This window comes from Cervus canadensis, chromosome 1, assembly GCF_019320065.1.
Source record: "Cervus canadensis isolate Bull #8, Minnesota chromosome 1, ASM1932006v1, whole genome shotgun sequence".
Lineage (NCBI taxonomy): Eukaryota > Metazoa > Chordata > Mammalia > Artiodactyla > Cervidae > Cervus > Cervus canadensis.
In genome coordinates this window covers 51,663,404-51,683,068 of record NC_057386.1, presented here as the reverse complement: position 1 = coordinate 51,683,068, position 19,665 = coordinate 51,663,404, and the positions used below count along the sequence as shown (strand labels likewise).

The 19,665-nt window shown below is 54.0% G+C and overlaps 1 protein-coding gene across 8 annotated transcripts in view; it reads left to right on the top strand.

Moving 5' to 3' along the window:
* MSI2 (musashi RNA binding protein 2) overlaps positions 1–19,665 on the top strand; it is a 399,418-nt gene that overhangs the window by 344,139 nt on the left and 35,614 nt on the right. For 7 of the 8 annotated variants that reach the window (XR_006272279.1, XM_043483356.1, XM_043483336.1 and 4 more), the window contains exon 10: positions 8,053–8,127. Coding sequence is in view for 7 of the 8 variants with exons in the window: in XM_043483356.1 (XP_043339291.1) it covers positions 8,053–8,127 (75 nt within the window). In the remaining variant the exon portion in view is untranslated. Of the gene's footprint in view, positions 1–8,052; positions 8,128–10,397; positions 18,633–19,665 lie in introns of those variants that run through there. The other variant, XM_043483375.1, reaches the window with a different exon arrangement.

Sequence of the window (19,665 nt, the reverse complement as noted above, 5' to 3'; positions counted from 1 at the left end):
CAGGGAAAATTCCTTTTGTAATTCTTTAAAAGTTGGCCAAATGGTTCTAACACTTAGGTGGAAGTTGAACACGTGACAATAAATAAGAAAATTTTTTTAAAAAGAGAAATGAGAAAAAAAGAGAGTTTGACCATACATCAGAACATAGTATAAAACTACAAAAACTAAACTAGTGAGGCTCATAGGAAGGCGCCTGTTGGGGGAAAAAGAGCCTAAACCAAATGTGTTTCTAGGTACAAGTTTAATTATTATAAAGAAATTAAATTTTTAAAAAGTCAGTGATAATGACTACGAGACATTCATGTAGCTCTTGCTCTAAAAGTTAATTTTTATATGGCCTTTACCTTATGTTATATACCCAAAGAAACCCCAAATGGATTAATTGCTTTGAATTTTAAAATCAAATCTTAAAAAAGAATTGAGCCCATTACCACCTTCTGGCTTTCAGATTCTTGAAGTTTTAAATGTTGCATATAAAGTCTCTAGGGCATCAAATGGGGAGACTTTGGGGGTCCAGATCTTCAGGAAGTGCCCCCACCTTTCTGCCTCTCCCTTAGTATCCTTTATAATAATGCTGGGAAGAGTAAGCTGGTTTTCTTCCTGGGGAGGCAGAGGTCTGGAGCGAAGTAAACTCATTCACATCAGCTGACGAAGAGCTAAGTGTGGCTCAGTTGTGCTCTCCCCAGACGCCAAGCAAGGTCTCAGGGTTCCAGAGACCAGAGGTTTCCTAACGGGAGCCCAGGCAGGGGCCTCGCTGGTGCAGGAGGCATTCAACAACAGGCAGTCCTGGAGGCCCTCTGCCTGGCCCAGGGCCAGCACGGGGCGGCAGAGCTTAACAAGGCAGCTGTGGGCCCCGCCCTCACGGAGCAGAGAGAGGTGACGTTTAGCAGCGCATCACGCAGGTGTGGGGTTACTCGTGATAGAGTGGTGAGGGGCTTCACAGGCACATGGTGAGGAACGGAAGCCAGTCGCAGGAATCAGAGAGCACCTCCCGTGTGGAGGGGACCTCTCAGCTAGGGCGCGAGGCGTGAAGAAGCCAAGGGCAGTGCAGACCGGGTAGCTGGAACCCCAAGGGCCAGCAAGCCTGCTGGTGGGGCAGGTCCAGGCGGTGTGTGTGGGGAGAGGTGATGGGCCCAGTGGCCTTGACCATAGCTGGTGGGGGGCAGGCCCGAGTGGGCCGCGCTTCTCCGGACGCAGTCCGATTAGCTCCTGGTCGCGGAGGGGTGGGAACGTGGTAAATGCCAGGTGTTTGCTCATCTGCCCCAACTGTGTTCTCTCACATTCCCAGTTGTGACTTCTCTGAGCTGCCGTGACGAGGTAGTGATGGTTAGTGTCAGATGTCCTTGTGGTTGAGTCTGGTGGTTCTTGAGGCATCACCGCCCCCAACTCACCCCATCCCCCCCACCCTCGCTGCTTAGGGGCTGGCCCTCTGCCCACATGGCCCTGGTTGAGGCTCCCACCAGGGAACGCCCCGTGCCCCGGCCAGGCCCCACGGATCTCAGAGGCTCTCCTCCTCCACCAAGCGGGCAGAGAGCTCTCTGAACTCAGCTGAACTGCTGAGCTGAACTGCTGGTGTGGGCCCAGCATCCACCGCAGGAGGCCGTGTGGACCCTGGGGAAGGGCTCAGGACTCTGAAATCCGGGGATGCAGGCTTCTCTCCTGGCCAGTGTGTGACGTGGGGAGGGACAGCCCCGCTGCCCTGCAGTTACCCCTCCATCGGGAGGTGGGAGCCCACACTTGAGGGGGTGTTGAGGATAAATGCAACCATACCGTGCCCAGCTAGTGCTGTGTCTCATCAATTTCAAGTATACACATCGTGTACTATTTAGAAAGAAAGAATTCATGCTTAACCAAACCTCACTGAGAGGTGATGACCACTTTCAGGACACTAAGATGTTTGAAACAAAAGAAGTGTGTCTTCCAATCAACAAAATACAGTAATACATACTCAACCTGGGAGCAGTTATTAGTAACATACGGGGGAGCCCTGGGCAAATTACCATCCGAGTAGGTGCCTGACACCCTTCCACTTGGGACCCCCTCCTGCCAGTGACCCAGAGCACCGCTCGACCTGCCTCTGTGTGTGACTTGTGCCCTGGCTCCTGCACCCTCATCCTCGGATCAGACCCCCAGTCAGAAGTGTTGGATTGTCTTTGAATTTCTGCCTCCCAAGAAGAGCCATGCACTGGCCTCCAAGCCTCCTCGCCCCCGGCTGTCCTGAATCCCCCAGCTACTATGTTGAGGCCGTTCGGATGCCTGCCAAGATGGGGCATCCTGAGAGGTCCCCACGTGTGCCCCCAGTCAGGAACCAGCTCACCAGAGGTGCAAATCAGACCATCACTCAGGAAACAAACCCACAGTCTACAGTCTGGTTGACCTGTTGCCCCCCACCCCCAGCCGGGCTCGGGTCTCCGCCAGGCCTTCTCTGATGTGCTCGCCAGGACCTTCCCAGGACTGCACTCCATTTCGCCCATGGGTGCAGCTGGGCACCCCGAGCTCCTGGACTCTTGGGCGAGGAGGATGCCATCTGCTGCACTGTGACTGAAACCCTTGCTTTTTCCCTCTGAAGGGGTGGCATCGCCGGAGTCTAATCCTTTGTCAGGATGGCCTGACCTGACCCCATCAGTCCCCTGGGTCCCCAGCTCCACGGTGCATTGGCCCCAATATCAGTCTTAGAATCACCATCATCACCACTGCCACCAATTTGGTTAATGAGCTTGGCTCACACAGAAACACTTCCATTTAAGTTTGTTAAGGAGATGAGGTTCCCGTGATTAAAATTTTTATTGTTGAAAGGATAGAAAATTATGTAACACTGGTAGGGATTTTTAGAATTGAGACTATAACCCGCTAAAGCTTTTAAATCCATTCACTCAACAAGTGTCTGTTGAGTACCTGGTAAGTGCCAGGCATTGTTCTAGATGCTTAGGAGGCAGCAGAGAAAGAAGTCTGTGGTATCAGGGAGCTGACATTCTAGTGAGACAGCGGATACCCTCGTCTATAAATGACTTGAAACCATGGAACTAATTTTTAAATGCCCTTTAAGATTTTCTCCGTACTTTGGGAGGTCTCATCAGAGGGAGGCTGATGAGAGTATCGTTGCACAGTTATTCTTTCTTGATCTCTCTTGATGTAACGGCCAACCTTCTTGAAAAGAAACCTACAGCTGCTTTGGTTTTTGGTTTTCATAGCCTTTGACAGGATCATTGGAATAATCAGCCCAGTGGGAACTCCTTGAAGAAAGTCTAGGAGAGAGGGAGTCATCATTCCCTGCCTTTGAGATGGCCAAAACCAAAATCAACCAACACCCCTAGGAAAGGTATTTTTGCAGCCCTCAGACTTTGTTCTCTGCCTTGCCCACCCAGTGCATTAGAATCTCTGGTTTTTCTTAAATGAAGGTGGACTCAATAAAAGCAAACATGATTATTGTTGCTATATCTGATTCCTCTTGGCCTTCTCTGCCCTCAGCCACATAATCCTACTGCTTCTATCTTGACATCGCTGGGCACACACTACGTAACATGTTTGATACTAGTAGTAGAGAAATACCTCATTGCTGAGGCTTTGGAAAAAAGCTTTGCCTCACGGGCCCAGAAGTGGAGAGACACTGTTGACGGGCTGCAGAAAGCCAGAGGTATTCTCACCAACACTGTGAAATCCTGACCCAGTGCCCCCGACATTAAGCCCCTCAGAAATGAAAGCCAAAAAAAAAAAATTATTATTATTTTTTTTTGTCTGGAAGGGGCAAGGAGCTATAATCTGCTGGCATGCACTAATCAAAAGGAGATTGGCTGGAACATACAGCCGCATGCCTAGACTCATTTGTAATGTCAACTGGGATTTGTCTTTCCCCAAATATCTGTTGAGGTCATACCCAAAAGGAGGTCTCCATTTGTTCAGCTGTTTTCTGGCAAACAAGGAAACTCAAAGTTCAGGTCTTCGTTTTCCTTCTAGAGCAGCACAGTGCACTGGAACTTTCTGCGATGGTGGAAAAACTCTGTATTTGCACCACCCGGGCTGGTAGCTGCTAGCTACATGTGCCTATTGTGTATTTAAGGTGGGGCAGAAGAACTAACGTTTTTTTTAATATAGTTTAAATTAGATTAAATTTTAATGGGATAGCGCAAGTCTGGAGGAGCCCCTGCAACTCCAGGTGATTACGGCGGCCCAGGTCCTTATAGACGGTGGCCTGGGAAGGGCTCTTGGCACCTGGTATCACATCTGTATGCAGACCTCATGGAGCTGCCTTGGTGCCCGAGGCATACTGTGCACACCGCAAGCAGATTGTCCCTCACTGGCAGCTCCCTGGATAAACAGCCCTTGTCTCTTGTCTCTTTCAAGTCAGGGCCCTCGGTGGAGCAGTTTTCCGTGACTCTGAGTTAGGTGAGTCACAGAGCCGGGAAGAGAATTTGTCACGTGCCCATCTAAAATACAGACATCCTTTAGGGTTGGAGCAAATATCTAGAGCCACAGTTCTGAGAATTCTTCCAGCTTCGCCCAAATGATTGGACTGGCAAATTCAAAATCTCTTGTTGATTTCTGATTTCCCCCCGCCAACAATGGAAAGCCTGTCTATATGAAAGGTGGTCATCCAGGCAGAAGGTTTGGTTTTTTTCTTTAGTGACAAAAGATAATTACTGTGGGATTGATCAGGCATCCAGAGTACTGGAGCAAATAAATTGTGCAGTGGCCAGTGCGGGAGGGGCCTGGCTGCTAATGGAAGCGGTGGCTGGGTCATCTCGTTGTAATGTGGCTTGATGGAGCGTGTGCATGGGGCCGCTGTAATGTGCTACTGATACGCAGCCAGCCGATTTCCCCCGTGTGGCCGGGGCTGTGGGCCGCTGGAGCAGAGCGGGGCTGCACAGCAGTAAATGAAGAGGAAAATTGAAGTAATGTTGTATTATACATTTATGATTTCATCTGCTTGACCCAGAGGATGTTTGGCAATGGGGGGTGGAGATAAGATCCCCCACTCAGGCAGATGCCAAGTTCTCATCTTTGTTGCATAGGAGACAGTGTTGACATGTCCAGGAAGACTGGGGTGAGGCCCCAGATTGGGGTGAACTTGACCATTTTTTCGTCCATCCTGTGCCAGGGAGAAAGCAGACACAGCAGCATTGTACTGGTGACCTGAATCAGGGAGGGCCTGGGTGCTCACCACCCTCCACCCCACCTACCCTGAGGGCGTCTCAGCGGTGACACCCAGGCTTGCGATTTGCCGTCACATTGACACTGAAATATGTAAGACCCCAGTGCTGGAGTTAGAGTCAGAGGGGTCGTTTTCCACTAGGAAAACCCCTCAGCAGCGATGATTTGGATGTTTGCATATAATCCATTCATCAATATTGTTGAAATAACAGTAAGAAATCTAGTGCTGAAAGATCTGATTTGATAGCAGGTGATTAATTTGGAGGAGACTTGGGCAAACCACCCATGAAATAGATACCGAGGAAGGAGCCAGTGCGTGTGTCCACTTGAGGCACCTGAGTCCCCGTCTCTGTTGTCCTTTCCCCGTCGGGTGCCACAGCTCAGCGGACTCACTGGGGTCTGCTCCCCTGTAGTCGGGGCAAAGCTGCCAGATCACCCTGGCTGGTCTGGGCAGCCAGCTGCCAACCAGGAACCAGGTGCTGGAGAACAAACTCACGGGGAAAGAGCAAGCAGCATGACCCTTTTGGGGTGTAAACAGGTCGACTGACCAGTGAATTATGATGGCAAATTTGGAAAGGCTCTGGCCAAAGCAAAGGAAAGGAGCCACAGCTGGTTTCTGTTGAGAATTGGGGTCTCTGGTGAGAATTAGCGCTGCAGGGGACCTACAAAGGTCCCTACAGATGGCACGGCTCAGGTACCCAGAGGAGAGGGGGTCACCCCCCATGGCATGGCCCTGGGCCAGACGCAGGGCTGGAGAACCACCTCCTGATGTGCAGTCCAGTAAGCTTCTGTCCCAGGTCTTGACAGATCCTCTGGTCAAGGCAGAAGCTATGACCAATAAGCAGAGAAGTGAGGGAGGGTGAGGCCCATTTCTGAACCTCCAAGCGGCTTCCCCGGTGGCTCGGCGGTAAAGAGTCCACCTGTAATGCAGGAGACGCAGGTCCAATCCCTGGGTCAAAAAGATCTCCTGGAGGAGGGCATGGCAGCCCACTCGGGTATTCTTGCCAGGAGAATCCCGTGGACAGAGGAGCCTGGCGGGCTACAGTCCACTGGGTCGCAAAGAGTTGCAGACGACTGCAGTGACCCAGCACGCACCCATGAGGCGTCAGAGCACTAAGGACAGGCAGCAGGAAGACCTGTCAACTCTAACTCATGTTGAGGCTCCCAGGCTGGAATTTCATGAATGATCCTGGTCTTCAGCCATCACCTACAGGGTCAGAAAATGCTTGTAACTTGTGAGAAGCTACCTTGAAGGCAGATGATGTGCCCCCAGAGCCTGTGCTTAGGGTATTTAAGTTGCTGTCTAGAGCCATGGGGATACATGTGGAAACCTGTCACTGTGATCCTTATGGCTGGAGGGAGTGGAGACTGTCCTAAACCCACCCATCAGAGCAGCTTTCTACCAGCGTTTTGGTGACAAAGCAACAGAAATAACTCTGACTGCTGTCAGCAGTAAAGGAGATTATTGGAAGGGGCTTGGGCAACGCACAGAACTGCCAGGAAGGCTGGGGGACAGGAAGGCACTGAGGAGCTAGGCGGTCAGCCACAGTCCAGCCAAGGGACAGCCCAGGAATGACGCGGTCACGGGGCAGCTGTGGCTCTCAGTGGACCCTGGGTTCTGTGTGCTGCTGAGGCCAGAGCAGATTCTGAACTGCCCTCCTTCTCTGCCCCCCGGCCCCTGGGGCCAACTTCCACTGGCCCAGCCCAGGTTCACAGTCTGTCCCAGCTGCCAGGCTCAGCAAGAGCAGGAGGGAGGCCTTTCGGGACTCAAACATAGAGACGGGGCTTCAGGAGCCAAGCAGCCAAAGACAACCATAGACGTCTGGCTCAGAGGCCAGAACACAAGTCAGGCAGGAACACAAGTCAGGCAGGTGATGGCGGTGGTGGGAGGGTGACCAGGGTGGTATTTTAAGAGTGTGAAGGGACTGAAATTCTACATTAAGCAGAGAGAGAAGAAGGGGCTGGCTAGCTGGGAATAGGGTAGCCACGGGTGTCTGATGTTCAGGGTTAGCCCCAGCCTTCTTTGTATCCTGAATCAAGAGGCTAGGACGTGGGGAGGGGCACAGTAAGGGGAAGGGAGCTGAAGTGGCTTCTCCCGGGGGGCTGGTAACAGACGGAAGACCACATGAGCCCCAGAACTTGCCAGGGGTCACCGCTGCACCCACGCACAGCCCAGCAGCGGTTTCCACAGGCACCCCTCAGTTAGCCACCACCCTCGGGGTGCCCGCTGAGATGGGTGCCTGGAAGGACCACGCTTGCTCGGAAATGCCCGGCGAGGCTGTGTGTTGATGCTCATGGTGCACGTTTATAGCCAGGGCCTCCCAGTTCTCCCAGGGCCTTGGGAAGACAAGGTGGCATCTCCCTGCCTGGACGCGGCCGGGTCCCCGCGTCTCCTGGGCCATATCTCACTGGGCCCACTGTCTCTCCAGAAGCACAGGGTCAACCCTGAGTTTGCCCCCAGACTGTAAACCCCACCCCCGTCACCTGTGCTCTGTCCATGGTGCTGGCGCTGCTGCCTCAGGAGGAGGCATTACAAGAACTTTAATCTCCTACTGTCAATAGCTTTAAGGTAAAGTATATTCAGGGTAAGCTCTGCAAATGTCAGCACCAGGAGCGGGCCCAGGGCCTGGGGCTAACGCATGGCATTTACTCTGCAGGTTCAAGAAAGTGCGTGGGCTTTAGGGGTCTCTCTGCCCAAATAGGGTCTAATCACCAGCAGGCTGATGGCGGTACCCCAGCTGTGGACGAGGGGCGACCCAGGCCCTGGGTAAAGAGCCCCCACTGGAGACAAGTTATTTTGTGGAGGAAAATAACTCACACTGTTCCTCACTCCCACCCCCCACGGGCTCCTCCCAGCCAGAGGCAGCCACACTCACTGACATGGTCTTTCTCTCTGTGTTCAAGGCTACCCCAACTTTGTGGCAACCTATGGCCGCGGCTACCCTGGATTTGCTCCTAGCTATGGCTATCAGTTCCCAGGTGAGTGGTATTGTCTCCTGGGGCTTTGGGGACATGGGAGGGGGACTGCATTGGGGGAAGGGGGCGAAGGAGAACTAGCTCATACTTAGGTCCATTCACAGACCAGCCTACAGATGTAACTGGGTCAGAATGCAGTTTCTGATTAACTGAAGTGTTTCACCGGTGCTGGGTCACGGAGAATGACTTGTGGGGGGGAAGAACTGATCGGGAGCCCTCTGTCCACTCCCTCTCCCCTTTCTGAAGCTGCTTCCTCGTTCTCTGTCCCTGGGGAGGGGACTGAACTCTGCACCCAAGATTTCCTGCAGCCCTCTGCCTCCCAGCACCCACATGCCGTGCTGTCTGGACCCCATCTCCCTTCCCCCTCCCCTCCTCCGGCTCTGACATCCTTCTGATGTGAGTGTTGGGTGTGTCTCGGGTTTGGATCTCCTCTCCATCCTGAGTGGTGGTAGGAGGGGTGGTTAGAGCCTCCCTCCCCCTGCGTGGACATCAGAGACTCAAGGCAGGGCCCCTGGTGTTGCCCACTCACATGCCCAGGCTGCCCCAGCTCCCATGTGGCCAGGGAGGCCTGGGACCCTCACCTGAGGGGCCAAGGACCCTGTAGGGATTGGGGGGAGCTGCTGAAGGAAGTGATGTTTTATGGGGCTTGCTTCTCCCTAGAGGGGGCCAGCCAGCCTTTCTCAGACCTGGAGAAGAGCAAGAATGTGTTGGAGCTCGGGGTGTTTGTGCCCTAAGGACAGCTGGAGTTCTAGAGAAGATGTTAGGATCAGAGTTCTGTTCCCTTAGGTTCTGTGCTGTGGGAGGAGGCTCTAGAGAGCTGGACTTCCACTCCTGGTTGGTCGTCCTGCCAGACCCGGAGGCCTGAGCTGCAGGGAGGCCAGGGGGGCGGGACGTGGACCAGGGGGGCGGCGTTCTGAAGGCAGCGGAGATGGGGACTCATGGGGGGTGAGGGCCTCAGTCCCACCTATGCTCGGTCTGAGCTTCAGGAGGGGAGGGGAGTGATGGGGGAGGCAAGTGGGCATTTGAGACCCTGGGAGCCATGCCCTCCAGGTGACAGGTCCTCACCTAGCCACAAAACCCCTTGTCTGGCTGCCCAAGGCCACAGACAGGTCATCCAGTGTCTCGGGGCCTCCCTTTTGTCTTCTGTAAATGATGGGCTTGGGCTGGATGGTGCCTGGGCCTGACTGGAAGGGGAAGGAGGAGGCAAACAGCAGATCCCAGAGCAGAGGTTCAGGTGGCAGGAGTGAGTGGGGGACTTCCCCTCAAGCCTGTCCCCCTGGCGGGGTGGTCTCCCCATCGGGGCAGGGCCCTCGGCAGGAGTCCCCGGCTGCCCCAAGGTTGACCTCCCCACCCCTGCTCATCTGCACGTCGCAGCTCTCGTGGCCACGGGCCTCTCGAGCAGGACGCAAGGCATCCCAAGCCAGGAAGCCGGGCACAGTCTGCACCTCCCCGGGATTTCCCCCTACAGATGGGGACCCTGAAGCCTGGAGACATAGAGACCCTGTTCAGGGAGCTCGCCACCAGCAAGGGTCAGGGCTCAGACTGGGACCCGGGTAGCCTGGGTCGTAACTATCATACTTCATCCTCTTTCTAGCATCCATCTGTCCAGTACAATCAATCACACCAGCCACGTGAAGCATCTAAAATTTAAATTAAGTAAAATGAAAATTCAGTTCATCAACCATACTAACCACATTTCATTTACTCAGCAGGCTAGTAACTACTGTCTGTGCAGAATACAGAGCATCTAATGGGTGGGACGTTGCTGTTCTTTCTCAGCCTAACGATGGGCAGAGGCAGGTGTTTCTTAACACCAACTGCCTCCTCTCCACCTGAGCGGGCCCTCTCGGTGAAGCCCCCTCTCATCTGCCGATGTCCTTGCTCTGCCTATTTGACCTGGGCTTGTCGCACACCCTTCTGGCCTCACAGTTGGTGTTAACAAACGCCTGCCTCTGCCCACCGTTAGGCTTCTATGAAAATAGAAAAGAGATGCACCCATCAAGAGGGCTAGCCGCTTCAGATAGTGATTAGAGTGGGGAGCAGTTCTCTTCCAGAAAGACTGAGTGACGATCCACCCCTGGGGACGCGGCTCCTTCCTCCCAAGCCCAGATGTACGCTGTGTGGTCCTGCCCCTGCCCTCGTGGATTGGCGTGGGGGCTGGAATTCTTAAGATCCTGATCATTTCCTCTGCCATTTCCTCCCATTTCCTCTCTTTTTTCCCCTCTCTGATTTCAGTTCAGTCTGTTAATTTCTGTTCTTTTTTCACTTTGCAGACTGTTGCCAGCTTCACAAGACACAGTTTTTATCAGCTAGCTCTTAAGAGAGGCGTGACAGATTGGGGTTTGCTCCATTGCTAGAGAGAGAGCAGGGTCCCGGCCAGGGCCACCCCGGCTGCCACCAGTGCCCGTGACACTGTCCGAGCTGCCTGTTTGCACAAACGTTCTTTTTCTCACTTGTAATTCTTGGGAAGGACTCCCGTCCCCAGTGCTTCACGCAGTTCTTAAAGTCAGCTTTGTCCCCCAGTCCCCTCCCAGTTTGCTTTTTGTCCGCACTGGGAGTCCCTCCCCACTGAGGCCACTCGTCACCCTCCCAGTGCAGCAGGCCAGAGGGGAGCTTCTCACGAGCTGTGTGGCGCTTCCTCACGGGAGTCTAGGGAGAAGGCATCAGCTTGCTTTAAACAGTTACCAGATAGGCTTATTGGGGCGTTTCATGGATGGGCTGTTCAGTGCTGGCCCACAGAGGTGGAGGATAGGTGACTTGTCCGCTACATCCTGTGGTGAACAGTTCCAGAAGTGAACACACACGCACACAGATTGTTCTGTAAATCCTAACGTGAACAATGTAATCTGGAAGAAAATTTGTATCAGCATTATCTGGATATCTTTGTCTTTTGGAGCCAGCCTCTCTGGTTGTTGCTATAATAATGCACACTCATCTCTGGGAAAGGGGCCATGGAGGCACCGTGGTGCTGCCTCACCTTAGGCCCTGTGGGCACCGTCCACCTGGGCCCTCTTCCCCAGCACCTCTGCCCCCACCTGGCTGTCCATTGGCCTTGCACTCCCTGCTGGCCTCAAGGGCCTCCTAGCCCACTGGGGTCAGAGGGGATGAGTATAGAGGGCTCATCCTGATCAAGTCAGGACTCCAGAGGGCTTCCTTTCCCCATGATCGTGATCCATCCACTTCCCCACTCATGGATTAATGAGCTACGGCTCAGTTGGCCCCTCAGGAATCACCCTTTGTTTGCCCTCAGGGTTTATGAAAAGGGACCTGCGTGCTTCCATCAGATGCATTTGATGTGAGCGCATCCAACTGTCTGAATGTCAGTGTCTCTGGTGGCTCAGTGGTAAAGAACCCACCTGCCAATGCAGGAGACATGGGTTTGACCCCTGGTTTGGGAAGTTCCCCTGGAGAAGGCAATGGCAGCCCACTCCAGTACTCTTGCCTGGAGAATCCCATGGACAGAGGAGCCTGGCAGGCTCCATAAGGCCACAAATAGTCAGACACAACTTAGCGACAAGCATGCACACACATCCTTTAGACTCAACGTGTGCAGTTTGGCTCATCTCATTAAAGATGCCTGATGTCGTCATTGGTTAGTTTCCTTTTATTTTTCCCACAGACTTTTTCATAGATGCTATTTTTTAAAGTCTGTATGGCTTTTTTTCCTGTTTGTTTTGTTCTGCTGTGAATTGCTTTGCTTTGGTGAACTTGTGCTAGTATACTTACCTCACAGACGTTCTAGCCATTGTGAATTTTCTTCATCTCCGTAAATAGTTCATCTGTGCTTCTCCCTAATGACATTTTATTTTTACCCCTGTAAGCAACTGAGGTAGAAAAATAAAACGTTTGCCATGGACTTGCTGTGTGCAGCCGTGTCTCAGCCTCACAGCGCCCTGTTCTCACTCCGGGGGAGGTGAATGCACTAAATAACTGGCACCAGTGACAGTCTGGTGTGGCCTCTGAAAGCACATGCACTTGCCCTGACGGTCTCTGCCCCCAGCCCTCTCTGCTTCCTCTCGTCTCCTGCACTTGCTTGAGATGGCCCTCTCCTTGAGTCATGGAGGAGCATTGGCTTGCAGCAGCTGCGTGGTCTGCCTGCCCCGCCCCTTCCTTCCTCTGCCTTCGCCCCCACCCCCAAGTGAAAACACCGCTGAACATCTGGAGCCCCTGCCATCTGTACACCAGTTGTGTGTGAGCCCACACACGCGCTCTGCACACCAGCCAACATGTGGCTTGCACGTGGCTTGCTTTCCAAGTTCCCCTATACCGTGCAGATCCGAGGAGGCACCTGTGTTGCTGGATGTAAAACTAGATCTCATTTCCAGGTCCCACTTGCCACGTAGTAGCCATGTGACCTTGAGCAAGTGACCTAGTGCTCTGAGCCCTTGAGATTGTAACAGTGCCTAGGTGGTTAGAATTAAGTGGGATGTTGTGTATATGAGAATGCTGAAAGTTTAGAAATAGTGGGCGTTACTGTTCGTGTTTTGTCCCTCTCCAGAATGGTTTTCGCTTCCTCATCACCCCCAATGAAGCTGCCTGCTGGGGATCTACTTAGTGAAAGGAATGATTGGGAATCCCCAGGAGACTTACTGGGACTCCCTGCCTCAGCCTTCCTCATCCCTCCCTCCCCATTTACTGACCACCAGGCACTGGATTAGGTACCAAACATCTAGACATGAATAAAGCTCCCTCTCAGGATGCTCACGGTCCAGCTGAGGGAGAGAGAACCAGTGATCAAACCCACTGGGCATCCTGGGACAGGTGCTTAGCTAGAGAGAGGGAGTCTTCTTCTGCTACGAGAGGACAAAGACAGGCTGCTAGTCCTGCCTGCAGTGGCACCAGAACTGGGTCTTACCAAGTGAAATAAAATGAGATGGGTAAAGAAAAGAAGAGATTACCCCCAGGCAGAGAAATAACTTGCTTAGACACTGAATCAAGTATTTTTTTAAAAAGAAAATAATATAATAATGGCCTTGACAAAATAAAAATTTGTTTTTTCTTTCCAATGTGAAAGAAACCTGGATGTCGCTCTGCAGTATCAGGGATCTGAGTTTCCTTCATCTTTGTGTTCTTTTCTCTTCAACACAAGACTCCATCTCATAGTCTGAGGAGGCTGCTCAAGCTCCAGCCATTACATACTCATCCCAGAAGAACACATCTCTTCCCTTTAATCACACTTCTTAGAAGTCATGTGTGGCACTCTGCTTAGATCCCATTGGTCAGGCCTTAGTCATATGGCCAGACTGAGCTGCTGAGGAACCTCAGAAATGTCTGTCTTCCTGGTAGCTATGTAACTGCTAAAAACAGGATTCTGGTATTAAGGAAGACGTGTGAAATAGATATTAGGGGACACTTAGCAATCTCTGCCACAAACCTGAGTGAGGATGTGGTGCAGGTCCCAGGGATTAAGAGCAGTTCAGTGTATGGGGTGCTTACAAGAGCATCTTGGAGTGGGGGTAGGGGAGAGACAGAGTTAGAGAGGGAGGCAGGGCTGAGTGTTGTCAGGTTCCGGAATTCACAAACTTGATCCCCAAAACACATGAAAAGCCCTTAGTGACTCTTAAGTTGAGGAATGATGTGATCAGATCTCCAAAGCGAGTCAGAAGTGGTTTGCAGGGGTAGAGGGGGCAGTGAGGAGCGTGTGCAGGTGCGTTAGGAGGCTGCCCCGCTCTTTCTGCACTGCCCCACCTCCTTTCTGAGCTCTATTCCTCTCCCCAGCCTCAGGTTGGCTGTGGCCCTCTGGGGGTCTTTCTGCTCTCCCGGGGATAGCACGGCTTCATTCGGCCCCAACCACCAGAAAGCGTCTCAGCCACAGTCTTGGCTACTGGAGTGGCCTCAGACTCGGGGCCCTTGGGACAGTCAGGGGGGTCAGGCCAGCACCCCAGGCTCCATGCTCACACCTCCCTCCTCGGGCGATGGTCTGGGGACAGCCAGGTGCGACAGGTCCCAGGTGGGGAGACCCTGGGATTCTGGTTCTGAAAGTGCCGGTTTGCGCTTCTGTCTCCTCAGCGATGAACATTGGTTTCATCCCAGGTGCTGATGTTGACTGATGAGGACTGGCTTCCTGCAGCACTGGCCTGAGAAGAATCACGAGGCCAGGTCTTAGCTCAGCAGAAAGGGGGCTGTGGTTGATTAGCAGTGCCTGCATGGTGGCCGGATCTGGGGGTCATGCCTGCTCACTGCATATTTTGCCTCGCTTATTCCAGACTAATGACGGATGGTTCTCAGACGCTGGTTGATGGTTTTTTCTGAAAAATGGTCATTCTGAAAGACGGTCATTCTGTTCCACATGGAGGGTGTGGGTCTCAGGGCAGGGGCCGTGGCTCACGTTGATGCTGTTTCCTCTGGGGGAGAATCTGCTATAGTGCATCTTTGGCCAAGGCTCTGCAATGGACGCTTGGGTCAGATTGTCTGGTCTTTGAGCAAAGACCAAGGCTTAGGGGTCTGTCTTATCCTGAGCTGAGGGCCGTGGCTTGAATGTGGAAAACAGAGGGAAGACAGCAGAAGATCTCTTAAGCCAGATGACCAGGGAAAGCAGCCTTGGCCATAGGAAAGGGGCTGCTTCCGCAACCAGCTCCCACCCAACCTGTCAGTTGTTTCCAGTTTACAAGATGTGAGAAGTGTTCAGAAACGCTGGCAGCTGCCCTGCCAAAGGCCTGGGGTCCTGCCTGGATGGGTCCCCTGGGCCTCAGGGAGTGACTCCAGGGACCTCTCGTCCACCCCTCCTCCAGCCCAGCAGGTGGCCGGCCGAGACCCTCATGCTCAGCGCCTGATCAGGAGACCGGCGCTTGCACTCCCACCAGAAACCTGTTTTCTCTGCTCAGGTTCTTGGAGAGAAAGGAGCAAGCCTCCCTCCCAGCCTCTGTGACTTCGGGGAGGTGATTGTGGGGCCACTGTGGTGGAATCGTAGGACCAGTGGCTAGGCATGCCCCCTCACTTGGGCATCAGTTTAAAGTAAGGATTTTCCTCCTACTTAAGTTTGTAACGAGTCCCTTCCTCAAGGCCCCAGAACTGCCCTCGAGGGGGGCTCTGGCAGACCATGTGGTGCTAGGGCCTCAGCTCTGCCGGTACTGCCTGGCTTGGTGCTCCTGGGTGGCTTCAGATCGGGGCCCTGTCAGTGAGCAATGGCTGGGCCTCACTGGAGGGGACCTCTTCTAGAAATGCCAAAATGGGCATTGGCTTCCCAGGTCCATTGACAGAGACCGGGGGCCCACAGCCCGGGGTTTCAGCGCTGTGACTAGAGATGCTCCCTTGGTAGGGTATGACCCTCCCAACCCAGCATCTGTTCCATCACCAGCCTTGAATCTGCACCGCCCTCCAGCCCCACCTTCATCTCTATCATTGCCCCTTCACAGACAGGACCCGCAGGCAGGCTCGAACTTGCAAGCCAGCCCTTCCTGTGGTCCGCCCACTCCCATGCTGCCTGCCCCGTGGAGACTGGGGGGCTTATCCCCTCATTTGGGTATTAAGTCCAGGTCAGTCAGGACAGCGCGACTGCTGCTTTGGAAGAAGATAGGGAAGTCGAGTTCAGCAGCACATCCCGATCCTGGCGTGAGCTGCGGGTGGGCCACCTTCCCGCGCATCCACCTGTGCGTGGAGAATTAGAAGCGGAGGCTCTTCCCCAGTGAGAAAAGCAGAGCGTGGTGCCTAACCGGCGCTTAATAAGCATTTGTGGACATCAGCTGGAGCAGTCTGAATCGATAGGGATTGTGGGTTTCACTTCTGATCAGCTTTCTGCACCTCTTGAAACTCTGCATCAGTGAAGGGAAATGTGATTCGGGGTGCCGGGGCCAGAGCACCCTGTTCTCCAAAGGGGAGTCAGTGGACCAAGTTCTTGCCCCTGGCTTGCTGGGAGAGGCCAGCCACCTCTGGGCCTTGATTTCCTCATCTGTCCAGCGGGGTTACTGACCCCTGTCCTATCCCCTTCCTCAGGCTGTTGAGAGGGTCTCTGGCAGGGCATGCTCTCCTGCTTTGGAAGGGGGCGTGGCCCGGCCAATCCCGCGCAGGCAGCCGTGGGGGTGGCAGTGGGCGTGGCTTCATGCCATTCTCCATGGCTGAGAACGTGGTCCCGTGTGGAGCCCCCCAGACCCGGTCTCCCCCAGCACTATCCTCATGCCCCTCTCACTCCTTCGAGAGCCCTGTACCACCAGGCTCACAGAGCCCCCGTAAGCCCGCCAGCAGGAACATAATCACCTTTCTTCAAGCCCTTCAGTTTTCATTTCTGTCAGCAAAAGCAAATGAAAGACTGCAGCTTAAAAAACCCAAAACAACAGCAACAACAAATTACAGAGTGTGAGATCGTGGGCAGACGGCAGTGCCAGGCCTAAGGGGTGGGCAGCTCGAGCCTCCAGGACAGCCAAGAAGAAGCCCGAAGGCCAGGGTGGGCGTTGTCCCCTTCCCCAGCCTGAAAAGTCAGCGCGGAGTCCTGCCTGGAGACCTTTGCCCTGAGTCTGGTCCGCTTGGATCCCCTGCTCCTGAGAAACGGCAACCAATGGTGTCACCACCCGTGCTCCTGCGCCTTCAGCTGGGGGTGGGACAGCACTAGACCCTGCCATCAGGACCCACTCTGGGCATTAGGAAGGGGTCCTAAGCCCAGGGAGGAAGTCAGAGTCTGCAGAGGTGTCACAGAGGGGTATCCCTCTGTGGTCTGAGTGGGCGGGGCGCAGGAGGAGTAATAACTGACTGCCTGGAAAGCTGTCAGGAAGGGGTACCATCTGGATGGGTTTTCAGTACAAGTAGAAGCTTGCCAGGCAGGAGATGAAGGAAGGGTATTCCACATCAAGGGGTCAGCAAGTGTAAGGGCACAAAAGCATTGCACGTCTTCCCTCCCTGCCTCCATTGGGCAGATGCTGTCCCATCATCTGGGCCAGAACAGCCAGACAACCAGCCTTGGCATTGGAAACCTGATGTTGCTTCTTCCCAGATGCAGCAGCTCACAGGCAGACACTTTGTGCACCAGAAAGGCTGCCCCCATGCTTCCCTTTGGCTGGTCCCTTTCGGGGTGTCTGTGGGTAGCACTGAGCTGGCCCAGTGGGCCCTGGGTTCTGGCTGCCCTGGGGTTGGCTTCCTGTGAGCTGGAGGGGGTCACCCAGATGCGGTCTCTGAGACAGGGACAGGAGTCAGGGGTGCTGACACCCACAGAGGCCCTGCTGCCCGGCTCTGAGTCTGAGGAGGTATTTTCTGGCCCCGGGGCACCCCGGTTTTGCAGGGAAGGGCATGGGGCCTGTCCTGTGGCTCTCTAAGGAGCAGCTTTAGGGCCTGTCCATGCTTCTTTGTCTGCACCGGGGGCACCAGCCTTGAGCACGTCAGGATTCAGGTGAGGCTCAGGGCAGGAAGCACCGTCTTCTCCTCCCCGCCCCCTCCTGTTGGTTCCCCTCTTCTCCCCATCCATCCTTTTACTGGTTCAGCACAGTCACCAGCAGCTGCTGTACCACGGCCCCGCCCTACATGCTGGAGATAGTGATGAGCAGAGACACCGCCCTGCTGGGTACGGCATGTGCTGGGGACAGAGGAACGAGCTGGGAGAACCCCCAGAGGCTGCCCTAGCTGAGCCCTTCCTAGAGGAGCCTGGGGGCACTGGACAAGTCCAGGCGGCAGGATCGCCAGTCCAGCTGGCGAGCGCAAGCTGCAGGGCTCCGGGGTCCTTGTCCCCGTCCCAGGGCTGCGACCAGCCCAGCCAGGCCCTCCCTGGGGCCCTGCAAGCCCTCCTGCCGCCACATTACCCACCCAAATTAGAGCTTGTACTTCAGATGAGAGTATCCTTATCACTCACAAGCAAAGTATAAATATGATCTATTAAAGCCCTTCAGATGTGAAATGTCATGTAAATTAAGAGGATTTTAGAATAGGAAGGCTACGCTACTGTTATCACCGTGGGCAATAATAATAAAAATAGGAACAGAAGTTATTATTCCACTTACTGAGAGCTCAGCCAGTGACAGATAACGGGCCACTGGTGCCGCCCTTCCACCGAACTTCTCAGCAGCCCCTCGAGGAGGTGGTTAACCGCGCCTGCAGAGGAGCAGAGTGCGGCTGAGGGGAGAGTCTCGATGGCACAGGAGTGAGCCTGGGAGGTGGGGTTTTTGCCACCTCGCTTTTAACCACGTTGTGCACGGTTTCCTTTAACTTCTCCGGACCTGAGTCCTTCACTGAGTAACATCTTCCGGGAGGGCAGGGTGTCACAGGGAGAGCTTCTTGGCCATGGAAAACGCCCCAGGTGTTATTCTTATCAGCAGGGTCGTGATCACATTCTCAGTGTCTCATCGACTTTTAAAGGTCAGGAGACAAAGGCACAGAGAAGGTTCTGTCTGCACTTTACCCTTTCACCCAGGGCTGCCATGCGGTGGCAGGATCTGCAGGCTGGTCAAATTTGTAACGATTTTTCTTTATGCTGTGCTGTGCTTAGTCCATCAGTTGTGTCCAACTCTTTGCGACCTCATGGCCTGTTGCCAGCCAGACTCCTCTGTCCATGGGGATTCTCCAGGCAAGAGTGCTGGAGCAGGTAGCCTTTCCCTCCTCCAGGGGATCTTCCAACCCAGGGAGTGAACCCAGGTCTCCCTGGGAACCCAGCGAACACTACAGGCAGATTCTTTACCCATTGAGCCACCAGGGGAGCCCAAGAATAGTGGAGTGGGTAGGCTGTCCCTTCTCCAGGGGATCTTCCTGACGCAGGAATCAAATCGGGGTCTCCTGAGCTGCAGGCAGATTCTTTACCAGCTGACTTACCAGTTTCTGTCCAGGTTGGTAAATAGTGGCTGCCTGGAGCCCCCAGAATGCCTCCCACTGCCTCCACCTTGGGATCTCCCCCACGAAGCCCAGACCATCCGGTGGGCCACCAATTCAACACCTGAAACAGCCCATCTCAGGAGTCAGGAAGTGAAGGAGTCTGCGTTTACAGGGGAGGGAGCTTGAGGTCAGAGCTGTTACTTTACTCACAGATGGTGGGCCGAATGTGGGAGCCTGGGGTCTTTCAGCAGAAAGTCTTGGGGTGCTCAAGACTCAAGCATCTGCTGTCCTGGTTCACAGAAGTGGGTGCTGTAGGGTTGGCATTTGTAATTGTGCAGAGGTCCTGCAAGAGTCCATGAAGAGTGCAGCTGGGGAAAATAGGCAAGAGAGGACCCCCGAGGAGCTCAGGCATTTAGATTTAAATGGCTTAGGAAGAGACCCAGCAGGGAGGACCTTGTCAACTCCTAACCTGCAATTGGACCGCTGAACTTTGAGGAGAAGGGCGAGAAGTCACCTGCACAGTGAGCTCTAGAAGGACTAGTGGTCAGGCGAGTGGCTTGTCCTGACACATCGGTGGTAGTTGTGCCAGTGACTCAAAAGCAGAAATGACAGTTTTATGAGGAGTGAGCGGAGGGGTAGGAGAGGGAAGGAGAAACTCGCAAGACAGTTTGCTGATGTCTCCTTAGAAACTAAGGGTGAGATGCCTTCCCTTTGAAGGTCTTGGTCTTGGTCTCAGACAGGATGATGTTTGTCCTGTGGGCAAGTGAGCATCCCTGGGTTTTCTGGGACCGCAGACTGCTGGCCCGGGGCAGCGAG